Source organism: Equus przewalskii, chromosome 13 (genome assembly GCF_037783145.1).
Source record: "Equus przewalskii isolate Varuska chromosome 13, EquPr2, whole genome shotgun sequence".
NCBI lineage: Eukaryota > Metazoa > Chordata > Mammalia > Perissodactyla > Equidae > Equus > Equus przewalskii.
This window is the reverse complement of record NC_091843.1, coordinates 84964305-84977252: the sequence shown is the minus strand read 5'-3', so window position 1 is coordinate 84977252 and position 12948 is coordinate 84964305. Positions and strand designations below refer to the sequence as shown.

Genomic DNA, 12948 nt, shown 5'->3' with positions numbered 1-12948 from the left:
TTAAAGATTTTTTTATTCCTGATCTCTGAACAGTATGAGAAAGTAGAAAACTAGTTGATTAAAGCCAAAGAGGTTTGCTTCGTTTCATTAAATCACTGTGAGGATTAAGATTGGTTGGCAACTTTTTAAAAGTTAAAGTCATTTAAAAAAATTGTGACTTGAGAATTCTCTAGCATCTTGTGAGTAGGCCATCTGTGGTTACTCAGGAACTGAGGCTGCGTTTACAGATTATCCAGATCCTCGCTTCTCCCCGCACTCTATCCCCATGGTTGGGGCCTTAGCTTTTGTCTGTCACTTATTGTCTTCCTTCACTCTCTCCCTTCCTTCTTTCTCGATATTTATTGACCTCCCGTTCCATGTCAGGAACAGTGCCAGTCATTGGGAATGAAAACAAAAATAAAGGAAGATGGACTTGTGGCTCCCCAAATCAGCATTGTTGGAGCACAGAATTCTGAGAAATGAAAATTTGGGAGTGAGTGAAATGGTGGAGTGGGGCTGGGAGGGTTAGATGTGTCAAAAAGGTGAAGCTTGGTGGCTGCCCTGGTGGCATCATGGCTAAGTTTATGTGCTCCATTTCAGCGGCCCAGGGTTTGTGGGTTCAGACCCTGGGCGTGCACCTACACACCACTCATCAAGCCATGCTGTGGCGGCATCCCACATACAAAATGGAGGAAGATTGGCACAGATGTTAGCTCAGGGCCAGTCTTCCTCACACACAAAAAAAGGTGAAGTTTGGGTGAGATTTAAATAAGGTAGAGTTCTTCGAGCAAACAAGGGCAGGGTGACATTCTAGAGATAGAGAATACCATTTGAAAAGGCGCATAAGTGAGAAAGAGTCCAAGGAAAGGTGGGGCTTGTGTGATTGGAGCCTGGGGGCTTGTGGAGAAGAGGCAGGGGCTATAGAGGGAATCACAGGCCAGATCCTGAGCCGCTGCTATCAATGTAATTTCTCCATCATTCTGTGGATAGTGAATCAGGCAACTGAAGCTCTATTATTCTGTGTTGTTACTTTTTAAATTTAGCAGGGTAGATTACAGCTAGGTTTATAACTATGGCTAAAGGAGGTGCCATCTTCCCCCGTCACCCATACATTTTCTAGCTGGCTGTCACTCCTTGAGTACTTTAACCCTTTGAGGGTCATGAGAACCTTTAGGTCTCTTTAGTAGATAGTTTCCATCATTTGGTATGAGGGACTTCTGGCCTGGTGACACCCTGATCACCTTCTTGGGTCAGGTGCTCCAGGCACACCTGAGGCCATGGGCACAAATGTGAGGAGACTACTCAGATATGTTGTACCAGTTCAGCAAAAAGTCTGCTATCTTAGAAGAAAGACGATATATAAAAATTGAAACCTTGCTAAGGAGAAAGAATTCAAATCCGTAGTTCTCTAAAACAAGTATGCTCTGAACTCACCAACTTGCCAAGAAGTCCTTCCTCTTGCATGAGAAAATAAGCTGCATTTCTATTACTCTCATGCACAAACCTCCTAACTCTTTATCATACAGAATCATATATAGTCAGTTTAGATGAAGCAGCAAAGAAAGCTTAAAGACTGATTTGTTAGCGAACGTGATATAGTAAATCTCTACCAAACAAACTAAATTTGTAGGGTAATTGGAGCTCTCTGTTGAAGTTCTTTTCTCAAATGTCATATACTAAGGATATCTTACTTCTTTTCTTCAGGTTCAATTGGCAGAATTTCTAGAAAACTTACAGGAAAAGTCCTTGAGGATTGAAGCCTTCGTTAGTGAGATAGAATCCTTTTTTAACACCATTGAAGTAAGTTACCATATTCCTTTTTCTTTAACCTGGTTTGTTCACAGCATCACAAGTGAATGACTCTGAGCTAAAAGGATCTGCACTGGGCTTTGTGTGTGCATGTGTGGTTTGCCATTGTTGGTTTTGTTCCATTAAAAGTGAAGGTCCTTGGAGTCTTCCCTCTGTGTAATCAGTGAGACTGCTTTCTGTCTGAGGATAGATGACGTGCCCTTGAAAACACATATGCGTTTATTGGACGCTTACTATGATAGAGCAAATGCTTTACGTGCTTTATCCAATTTAATCCTCGCAATAACCATAAAGATAGGTGTTATTATTATTGTTCCCATTTTATAGATAAGAAACTGAGACTTAGAGTTAAGTATGTTACCCAAGGTCATAGTAAGTTGAGAGCCAAGATTTGAATTCAGGTCTGAGTTTCTACTTGCTCCACCATCTTGCCTTTCACCGGATTAGCTCTGCAGAGATGCCCTAAGTCTCTGCCCAGTGTCCCATGCCCAGGACAAATGAATGTCTCTCATGGTATCAGTGTCTTTGATGAGTTCGTACTGTCCTAGCTGCTGGCCCCTGCTCCCTTCGCAGTGAAGGGAGTGGGTAGCCATGCTCCAGCCATGTGCAGAGATGGCCCAGGCCTCCTCACCTGTCAGTCAGGAGTGGCAGAGGGGCCATGCAGAAGGCTGGGGCCCAGTTTCCCTATCACTAGGGTGGCTCCACATCTTAGTTTGCTTGGGAGAGGTCTGCTTAACTCCTGTTGTAGATCAGTTGACACCTGCTAATTATTTTTGTGCCCCTCCCACAAAGCGTCCCTTTTAGAAAGTAAATTCTGTGATCATTTGATCACTAGCCCTCTCATGAGGACAGCCACGCATCTGGGATTGTTCAGATGGGCAATAAAGTTTTTCCCACTGTAGTGGGACGGCCGCCTCCCTGGAGAGCGTTCATGAATGTAGCACCCTGTCCAATATCCTGGCTGCTCCCTCCCTAACACTATGATTTAGTGGAGCAACAGAAATGACACTGAACCCTCTCCACTGCCTGGAGGGCACAGACCTCCATTCACTGGGATGCCATTTTCAAGTTTTATCACGTGGGAACGCAGGTGGGCAAGATTTCCATACAAATATCTTTTTTATGTGTCTCATTAACTAAATCCTTCATGATAATCCTCTTACAGTGAATTCTATTGCAAAGCTAACTATGGCAAAGGGGATTGGTGGGTTGGAAATTCAGACTGTGCACATAATCTGTGATTCTCTTATCAGGATGCCAGGGATCAATTCTTTAAAAGGATGGTGTTTCTCTTTGGAAAAAAAAAAGACATACACTTCTTGTTCCATTAAGAAGTGTTTTGTTTTGTTTTTTAGGAAAATTGTAGTAAAAAGGAGAAAAGGCTAGAAGAGCAGAATGAGGAAATGATGAAGAAGGTTTTAGCACAGTATGATGAGAAAGCCCAGAGCTTTGAGGAAGTGAAGAAAAAGAAGATGGAGTTCCTGCATGACCAGATGGTCCACTTTCTGCAGAGCATGGACACTGCCAAGGACACCCTCGAGACCATCGTGAGAGAAGCAGAGGAGCTTGACGAGACCGTTTTCCTGGCTGTAAGCACCAATTCGAACAGTCCACATACCTTACACCCACTCTGGCCCAAGTCTACTTTTAAAAATTCATCTTTCAGTATTCCCTAAGATCATTTATGTCTCTGTGGGGAGTTTATATAATTCTGACATTTGAAAATTATTAGGGCATGCTCAATGCCTACAGAAAAGGCCCAGCAAATCCTTAAAGATTTAACACCCAGATCCAGCTGAAGGATACTTGGAAGTGAAGCCACAGCATCATCTGTCCGTTCTGTCACAATGGATTGATCCCCTTCTAAGAGAGAGGGAAAGCAGTCTGAAAACCTTACTCATGCTTTCCCCTTGGGCGCCAGCCTGATCTTCCAGTGCCTGGCATCCTCATGCTGGCCCCTGGGCCTGTCCTCTCCACTCCCACTCCCTAATCTGAAGTAGCCTCTCACAGGGACCATTCCCTCAGAGCCTCGTCAAGGGGCTGAGAGTAACATTTTGGCACACTTTCAGCATGCAAAATGATGACATAATGTGATACCTCTCAAGTAGCGTGTTGATGTTTTTACAAGGGTCTTCCTGGGGACCAGATTCCTTAATTCAAACAAGTACCTTGTAGACTAAGGTTCCCTGGGGGTGCACCTCAAGTTGCAGCACAGAGGCAGCCCTTTGCTTTCTTAATTCCCTTGAATGTTCAGTAAGATATTGGTTCTCCATGGAGCCAGGATTGACCAGGGGTAGTAGAGATGTTTTCCCTGGGGGCAGTCCCAAGCCTAAATGTCAAACTGGAGGAAAGCACCATCTTATGATGAGTGCGGACTTCCCTTTCAAAGCTCCCCAGTCTCGCAGCCCTCTGGTAAAGTTTGGAGATAGAGCAAGGCAAAATGGGGCAATATTAGGCTTTTGGTGTGCCTTTGGGGACACCTCCAGCCAGGACGAAATTGGGTGAGATGCACATGGCATCCTCAAAGGAGAATGAAAATCATCCGGTTGCTTTATGTTTAATTAAGGCAAAGCTCTAATATTTTAAAATTAGAAACCTCTTGTGAAGTATAACATTAGTAAAGTGCTTTGTGTTCCTGAAGAACTTTACCTTTGTTTGATGAGAATATTTCCTTCTCTTCAGAAGAACAAATTGTGAAAAAGAAAGCATGCTTTTTCTGCTTATAGAAGTAATATGTATCCATTTTAGAAAATTTGGAAAATACAGAAAAGCACAGAGAAGGTATACCCAGAGATAACTACTGATTACATTTTGGTATATATCCCACATTGAACAAATTTAAATCATTTTTCTTGCTTTGGAGCGTTCTATTCTGGAAGCTGAGCCATTTGTTGATGAATAGAGAGAAGCACAAGCAACTTGTTGCCAGCCTTGCTGACTATAGGGAGTAGAGCAGACCTAGAAACGAAAGCCCCTGCCACCCTGCCCAGACGCCCACCCCCACCCCTTCTGAGGGCTAATTTCCTTCCTGCCCAGGCTGAAGGCACCCAAGAGAAACAGCCTCAGGGGAAGCTGAGCAGTCAGGATTGTGTAACAGGCATATCTTAACGCTCTAGGTTGGTTTTTCTGTTTGTTGTTAATTAGTTCTCTCTCTCTTTCTCTCTCTCTCTTTGTTTTTTTCCGTTCCCCCATAAGTCGTTTGAGGAAATCAATGAAAGGTATATAAAACATGGCACAATGTAGTGGCAACTGAGAATAGCATGACTGTATGCCTTCTTTTTAATATTTTGATGCTTTATAGAAAATGAGCTGCCATTTAAAAAATACATACATTGATTTAGTGAGCTACTGGATTTTCACTTTTAGACACCGTGCTTTTAAAAGCTAAATGACAGCTTTGAAAAAAATTGCATGTGCTTTAGTTAAATAACGATTATCATAATGTAGATTTTTAACTGCTTCCTTGAGATGTTTTCTGTATTTTCATCCTAATCTAGAACACCTTTCCTGTCACTGCATACAGAACATCTTGTAGATACTTAGACTTATTGGTTAAATATGAATATCTGAAAGAATCATTCATATCTGCCTTGAGTAATTTTATGACTTACATAATCTTAATGGAATGTTCTCTCATTTTCTTTTCAAAGATAGGCATGCATTTATGTTCTCTTTCTGCTCAGCTAACTTAGATGAAACTTCCTCTTTTGATTTTGTTTTGTTGTTGTTTTTAACACTCAATCTAAGAGAAATTCTTCATTTGTTTAAGAGGCAAAACACTCAACAAGAAATTAGGAAATGTTGTCTATAAAAACACATAAGTCAGATCTATGTTTATCTTTTGGAGCATCTGATGTTGAAATGCTCACGCTAATCTGACACATTTTCGCATAGCAAGCCCTGAGGTCTTTCCTACTGGTTGAGCCTAATGTTTTTATTATTTTTAACTCTTTAATGTAAATTTCTAAAATTGTAAATATTAGCTACAGATTACTTCAATGCCAAATTGTGAAATAGCATAAAGTAAAATAAAAAAATTTGTATTTGTGATACATTAAAATATAGAAAAATGGGTTTGGATTAGAAACTTGATTTTTTTTAAATAATGAAAACCGCACAGATGAATCCTGTTTATCTTAAAAAAATCTATTCAACAGAATACTGCCAATAAGTTTTAAGAAAATAATTTGTATATTAATCTTGGCTGAATCACTAAGAGTTTTATTACAGTGGCTCTGCTATAAATAGAATTACCCAGGGAGCTTTAAAAAATGCTGATGCCTGCATCTCACCTCCTGAGATTCTGGTTTAACTGGTCTGGGGTGTGACCTGGGCATTTTTGAAGCTTCCTAGGTGATTTTAATGCACAGCCAGGGTTGAGGACTTCTGGTTTATAACAATCTGTCCTCTGGCCCAGTGGTTCCCAAAAGTGGCTGTGCCTGAATTACCTGTGTGGTTTGTTAAACCAAAGCACCAGGAGCCCCACCCTGGACCCACTGCATGGGAATCCAGGGTGGGACGAGGCATCTGCTTGTGCACCAATTCTCACACAGGAGTCCGAGGTGCACAGGGGGGTCTGGAAACTGATACCCAGGCCTTGCTCCCAGTTTCCTTTATTTTTGAAAAATTATACATTCTTCTGAATATTGTTGATATTTATTTTTATCCAAAAGTGTATGGATTTATTGTGCCATTCCATATTCACTGGACAGGGTAGATGTGTGTTTATTTATTTATATTTCATCCACTCATGGAAGGTACTGATTGGCAGGGAAATTTGGTGAATGAAAATTTGCAAATGCTTTTACCTTAAAAAATGCTGTAGTACCTTTTTACTTTTCTAAATGTTAGAATATTATCTTGATAATTTGAAGTGACATCTATTTAATTCTAAATACCATTTCTTTGGTTTCCTGCTTTAACTTGCTCATCTGTGTGTCATTTTAGTTAATTTTGATTTCTTTGTCCAATTGACAATGAATTAATCTTTGTTAAAGCTGCATGTCACCAAAAGGAGCATACACTTGGGATAAGCATTATGTTTCTGTAAAGAAAAAGGACAACAAAATTCAGGATTCAGTGAAGAAATGTGAGCAATTAAGAAAGCCCTGTTAAACATGCACGCACGCACACACACACACACACACACACACACACACACACACACACACACACGATGAAGCTTGATAGTTTCACTAAGAAGCTGCCTTTCATGTCCTCAGGACAACTTCTGCCTCACAACCTCCATGTTCTTGGTGTTCCTTTCTATGAGAAGTGCTAATTAGCTGGCTTTTTACCCTGCTTCTGCTTTGCCCTCCCTTCATATTATATCTCTAAAGGCAACGCTTGTATATTAAATGATTTTTCTCGACACTGAAAATGCTTCAATTAAGGAATGCTGTCAAGCATATTTAGACTCAAAATTTGCATATTTTGAAAAACACGTTTGCTTAGAAATTGCTGCTCTGTTAAGAAGATGCATTTTTTCCTCTGTTTGGCTCTTTTGTGTTATAATAATGAAAAAGAAAGAGAGTCACCACCATTGTAGGACTTGCTCATGAAAAGATGTCCACTTGCCCTTTCACATACTGACATTAAAATTGGACAGGTCAGTGCATGAGGGAAAAAAACCTTTTACTTGTGGTGTCTACGACCAGAGCTTTTGTGTGACGAAATGTACTCTGTTTAGTCAGCAACGTGTATGGAGAGGGCTTAGCGTAAGTACTGGGCACCATTGTTCGTTCATCCCGAGTCTGTCATTGCAGCCCCAAAGCTGTAATTTAAGTTCAGGTTGTCTTCCCTCACCCAGAGTGTTGTGAGGTCCCCCAACTGACCTTACCACCTCTATCTACTTGCCCTGGTCCTTCCTCAGACTCCTGCCAGGGTATTCTTCTAAGCTTCCCTTGTGTAAACACTTCTGTGGCTCTCCCTGCCTTAAAAGATAAAATGGAAACTCTTGGTGGATGTGAAAGGCTCGTCACAGTCAAGGCATAAACACCCTTTCAGTTTCATCTGTGTCTCTGTTTCCTGGTTCTCCAGGTAGCCCACAGGGCCCTCTGGCCCTTGAATGTGCCATTATCTTCCCCAACTTCCATGCCTTTGTTCATGCTGTCCTTCTGTCTACAGCACCCTTACTCCCTTGTTCTGTCTGGGAAACTCCTGCTCCTTTAAGATTCAGCCCAAATGTCACCTCCTCTTTGAAGCCGCTATTGGAACCATCCCCCCAAATCAGATGATAGTGAATTTTATTATTTCTAACAATAGTCAGCGTAGTGGGCACTCTTTAAATGTTTCAGTTGTATTTTATAACCCTTTTCCTTTACACTGATAAAAAATTTACTAGACCTCAGATCCTGATAATCTCACCCAAATGAAACTTTGTCCTCTATTCGTTCAAAATATATTTATTAAATGCCTCCTTTGTGCCAAGGAACACATTACAGCCCAGTAGTGAACAAAACAAAGTCCTTTCCTGCATGTAGATTATATCCTGGTGAAGTAGAAGGACAAAACAAATAGGTCGGGATATGTTTGAGGAAGTTAAACGCAGCAGAGTGAGGGTAGAGATGGCGGGCGATGCTGTGGGAGTAGAGCACTTGGGCCTGGCCTCTCGAAGGAGTGGACGTTTGGACAGAGGTCTAATTTAAGTGAGGAAGGAGCCATGCAAGTATCTAGAAGAAAGTTCCAACAGCAAGCACAAAGGCTTGGATATGCGTCTCTTCTGCTCAAACCCAAAAGTCCATGATAACGAAGCCGATGGAGTTCTTCAAAGCTGGCTTAGGGGCTGGCCCCGTGGTGTTGTGGCTAAGTTTGTGTGCTCTGCTTCGGGGGCTGGGGGTTTGCTGGTTTGCATCCTGGGTGTGGACCTAGCACTGCTCGTCAAGCCATGCTGCGGCGTCATCCCACATAAAATAGAGGAAGATTGGCACTGATGTTATCTCAGCAACAATCTTCCTCAAGCAAAAAGAAGAAGATTGGCGACACGTGTTGGTTCAGGGCCAATCTTCCTCACCAAAAAAAAGAGGGAAAAAAAAGCTGGCTTAATTGCTGGAAGATAATTCCAGCCCTTGTGAGTGAGGTGCACAGAGGGGAGCTCCTAACCAAATTTCAGGCCCCTCATGCTAAAGATACATGCTTTTGCAATCTCTCCTTCCCCTTTGCCCTCTTCTGAATCAAACACTTTTTTTTTAAACCCAGATTTCACCTGGATACAAATGCTAAGAGTTAGTATTTGTTGGCATGCCTCCTCAGAGGGTCTTGAGTATATAAAAGCTATTAATTTATAACCTGTGGCTGGTATAGTCTCTTAAGAATGGATAGGCTTTATCCTCCTTCCCTGTTGTACCCCCAGTACCCTCAAGAGTGCCTGGTACATAGCAGGTGAACATATTATTTGAAAGACAATGACTAGAAATGTAATAGTGGGGGTTGAGAGCAGCAAGGACATCATAGAGTGTGTGAATTTCTAGGCAGGCTCTAAACTTTTATATCTATAGGAAATAAATAAGAATAATCTTTAAAATGTAGGAATTTTTAAGATTAACTTTATAGATGCAAAATTAAGACATATAATTTGATGGGATCTAGTCAGATTTGAGGAAATAGGAATGGAATTCCTAATGTTTTCAGTTGCACCAAAGAATCCTAAGAATAAATAGATTTTAGACATATATTTCTAGACTTTGAAGCAGTTTCAATCCCTTTTGGATACAATACCTCCCAAAAAACACCACCACCAACTTCATTTTGAACAATTGTTTTTTGTTTTGATTCTGTATGTTAATAATTTCTTGACTCATTTAGGAATATTTTCCTCCAATAGGTTGCTTTCTGCAATGGAGAGCACCGCTTCCTTAGAGAAAATGCCTGCTGCGTTCTCACTTTTTGAACATTATGATGACAGCTCGGCAAGAAGTGACCAGATGTTAAAACAAGTGGCCGGTAGGAATTTTAATGTATTAATCACCTTGATGAGACTGGACAGTTTTTCCTTGTTTGTTTCGTAAAGTTTTTGAATGTAAGGAAATATAACTGGAAAAAGAAAAAAAAAAGAAAAATTTTAGTTGTAAAAGTTTAAAGCTACATTCTGAAGTAGAGCATGAGGCTAGCGTGCCGTTTCAGGTGCAAACTGCGTTTCCATTTCAAGCTCTGTGACGGTGCTGGGATGGTGAGGAGATGGGAGGAGGTAGCAATGGAACCAAAGGGTCTCCTCTTTTTTTCCTTTTAAAATAGAATTTCTCTCCCTCTCTTCTAGAGGTCGTTTGCTTCATGCCAGCAGCCAGGTATAGAGGAAAAAATAAATAAAATATTTTCCTGTGTGTTGAGCAGATTTTTCCTTGAGAATGGTTTCCCCCTCTTCAACTGAGTCCTTTTTCCTTTTTTCAAACTAAACAGATTAGCTTTGAGAAATAACAGCTCAGCAGCATGCTCTGTAGCCAGGAGCCTCCCACTCAGCTGTCAGAGCATCCTGCCGGCTCTTCAAAATATTTTTTAATGTGCTATTTTAACAAACAAGACAATGAAACTCATTTAGATATCTCAAAGCTGCTGGGTCTCAGTGAAGTTACCAGGTTTTACTTACTGTAAAATGTACTCAGACGTCCTCCTTAAAAGATGCTGTGTTCTTTCAAAGCCGTCTTAAAAATGACTGCTGTTTTTAAATTGACAATTAACTTTCATTTCTGTAGGAAGAGTTTTAGTTTAGTAACTAGTAAAAGGCTACCCACCATGTCTTTAAAAAGACCAAAAAAGCCCCACCAACCCTATATAATGTGAAAAATTCAGTCATTTATCCCAATGGATTTTCTCTGGAAATGTCTCAAAACAAAAGGATGTTTTCCTGTAAAGTCTCAAAGAGGCATTTTAACAGAGCAGTGATTGCAACCTAAGATATTTCATTAACAGAGTAGATCTTTTGCTTTTAAGGGATTGGTTATATGCTGTTGTTCATTAGAAGGATATTCTTTTGAATATCTGAGGGGCAGTGAGAGGACATTTTCTATATTTTAGAGGTCACAGTGTTAAATTGTCACAAAGTGTTAATGATTCACTGAGAAATAGTGCATGTGGCATCCCAGTCGTTCCAAGCTGTTTATGGAGACCGATCTCTGAGATAGAAATGCTGTGCGTCGTGCATCTGCTTCACAGAATCAGAGCCCAGGGTGTTGACTTGATGTTAAAGAGTTTCGGTTCATTTTGTGACCAATGACGCCTCTCAGATTTAAAGTCCTCACCTGGTACCTGAAAAGTTAATCTGATCACTCCCTAAACTAAACAGACATAATGAGGAAAGTATGTGACTTTTCCATGGAGAAGCAGAGCAGCCCCCACCATTTCTCCGATGCCTGGCACTGTTAAGCATATCCTATCATCTAATCTCGCAACAACCCTGGGAGGCTGGTTTTATTGTCATTCCCACTTGACAGGTGAGGAAATAGAGGGAACAGAAAAATGTCTGTCACGTTGCCATAGATACAGGAATTTGGGAGGAGGAGGTGGTGGAGGAGTTTGGTTTCAGAGTCTTTGCACTTGAACCTGCTCTACACCAAAGAGGCAAGTGCATTGCTGTGAAAGGAGGGATCACCATAGATTAGCAACATCCCAGGTCTCCTTGACTGGCTCCTGGGGACTTTGTTTTTTGGTTGTGGTAAAATATACATAACATAAAGATTCCATCATGACCACTTTGAAGTTCACGGTTCAGTGGTATTAAGTACGTTCGTGTTGTTGTACAACCATCACCACTATGCCTCTCCAGAATTCTTTTCATTTCCCTGTTTCCCCTTACCCTCAGCCACTGGCAACCACTATTCTACTTTCTGTCTCTGAATTTGACTACTCTATGTACCTCATATAAGTGGAATCATGCACTGTTTGTCTTTTTGTGACTGGTGTATCTCACTTAGCATAATGTCCTCAAGGCTCATCCACATTGTAGCATGTGTCAGAATGTCCTTCCTTTTTAAGGCTGAATAACATTCCATTGTATGTCTGTACTGCATTTTGCTTATCCATTCGCCCTTCAAGGTATACTTGGGTTGCTCCCACCTTTTGGCTATTGTGAATAATGTTGCTCTTCTGGGTGCTTTTTGAAAGCTAGGCTGAGTGGGAATCTGTATCTGGACCACCCAGGTCCTGAAGTCCAAGTTGATCTAACACTCAGCTCCCTTCATGGGACAGCTCTTTATGGGCACACTCCATCAGGCAGAGGGGATCCGTGGGGTGATTCATCTGCCCAATTCCTTAGCCTCTGGCAAGGAAACCTTAAAATCTCATTTTGTATTTTTTGGCATTGCTCCTATTCAAGTTCATTACTACAGAGTGGAAACCAAGTTGCTAACATATAAAATCTGGGTCTCTGATGTTCTCCCTTCACGCAGGAATTGTGAATCCAGCCATCATTATTAGACTACATCTATGGAATATTCTTACTCCTTCTTAATTTCAGAATACTTCAAAAGTAAAAACGTTTCCTCCTTTTGAAAAAAGATGTTTTAACTTTAATGTTTTTCGGGGAAGGAGCACATTAGGTACAAAATTATTCCTAGCCTACATGCTTTGCTTAATTCCCTACAATTGCTTCTTCCTTAGAATGTGTTGATTTTGAGGGGTCAATTATCGACTTTTAAGTTTGGTAAGCTATCTGAGAGAGAGAGTTTTGAAAAGATGTTACCACTTTTAAAAAGCAGATATAGCTAAATGTATATTTCATAGAAAAATGGGGAGTATTTTCACTGTTCATGCCTCAAGGAATTCTCCAACGCTGCTTCAAAGACGACTGACAATAGTTGAAGCATCCTATTTGGCTCTTCCATAAATGTGGGCAACATGAAAATTTACTGAACTGCACTTGTCTGGATGGACTCCACTAGAATGTGACACTGGTTTCCTGCTGGGAAGACAAACAGAAACGTCAAAGATAGTAGAAGGGACTCTGAACCCTTGTCAGTCCTTGGGGAGGTGCTCTGACACGCAGGCTTCCTGCCTTCCCATGCAGCCGGCTCCCCTCTGTAGCCCCTCTGTGATTCCCCAGGTGGTAGGTCCCTAATTCGACTCCCATCTTCAGGGGCTTCCTGCCTTCTCCCCTCTGTTTTCCATGCTTCTGCTAAGGCTGTTTTGCCTTCTGAACGTTAACACTGGTTATGTGTCAGGCACTTCACT

General features: G+C 41.2%; 1 protein-coding gene across 1 annotated transcript in view; it reads left to right on the top strand.

The window, feature by feature from the left end:
* The window catches only part of CMYA5 (cardiomyopathy associated 5), an 84481-nt gene that overhangs the window by 44971 nt on the left and 26562 nt on the right, over positions 1-12948 (top strand). The window contains exons 3-6 of the mRNA XM_070571540.1: positions 1684-1779; positions 3144-3377; positions 4984-5006; positions 9611-9729. Of these exons, the coding sequence (XP_070427641.1) occupies positions 1684-1779; positions 3144-3377; positions 4984-5006; positions 9611-9729 (472 nt within the window). The remainder of the gene's footprint in view (positions 1-1683; positions 1780-3143; positions 3378-4983; positions 5007-9610; positions 9730-12948) is intronic.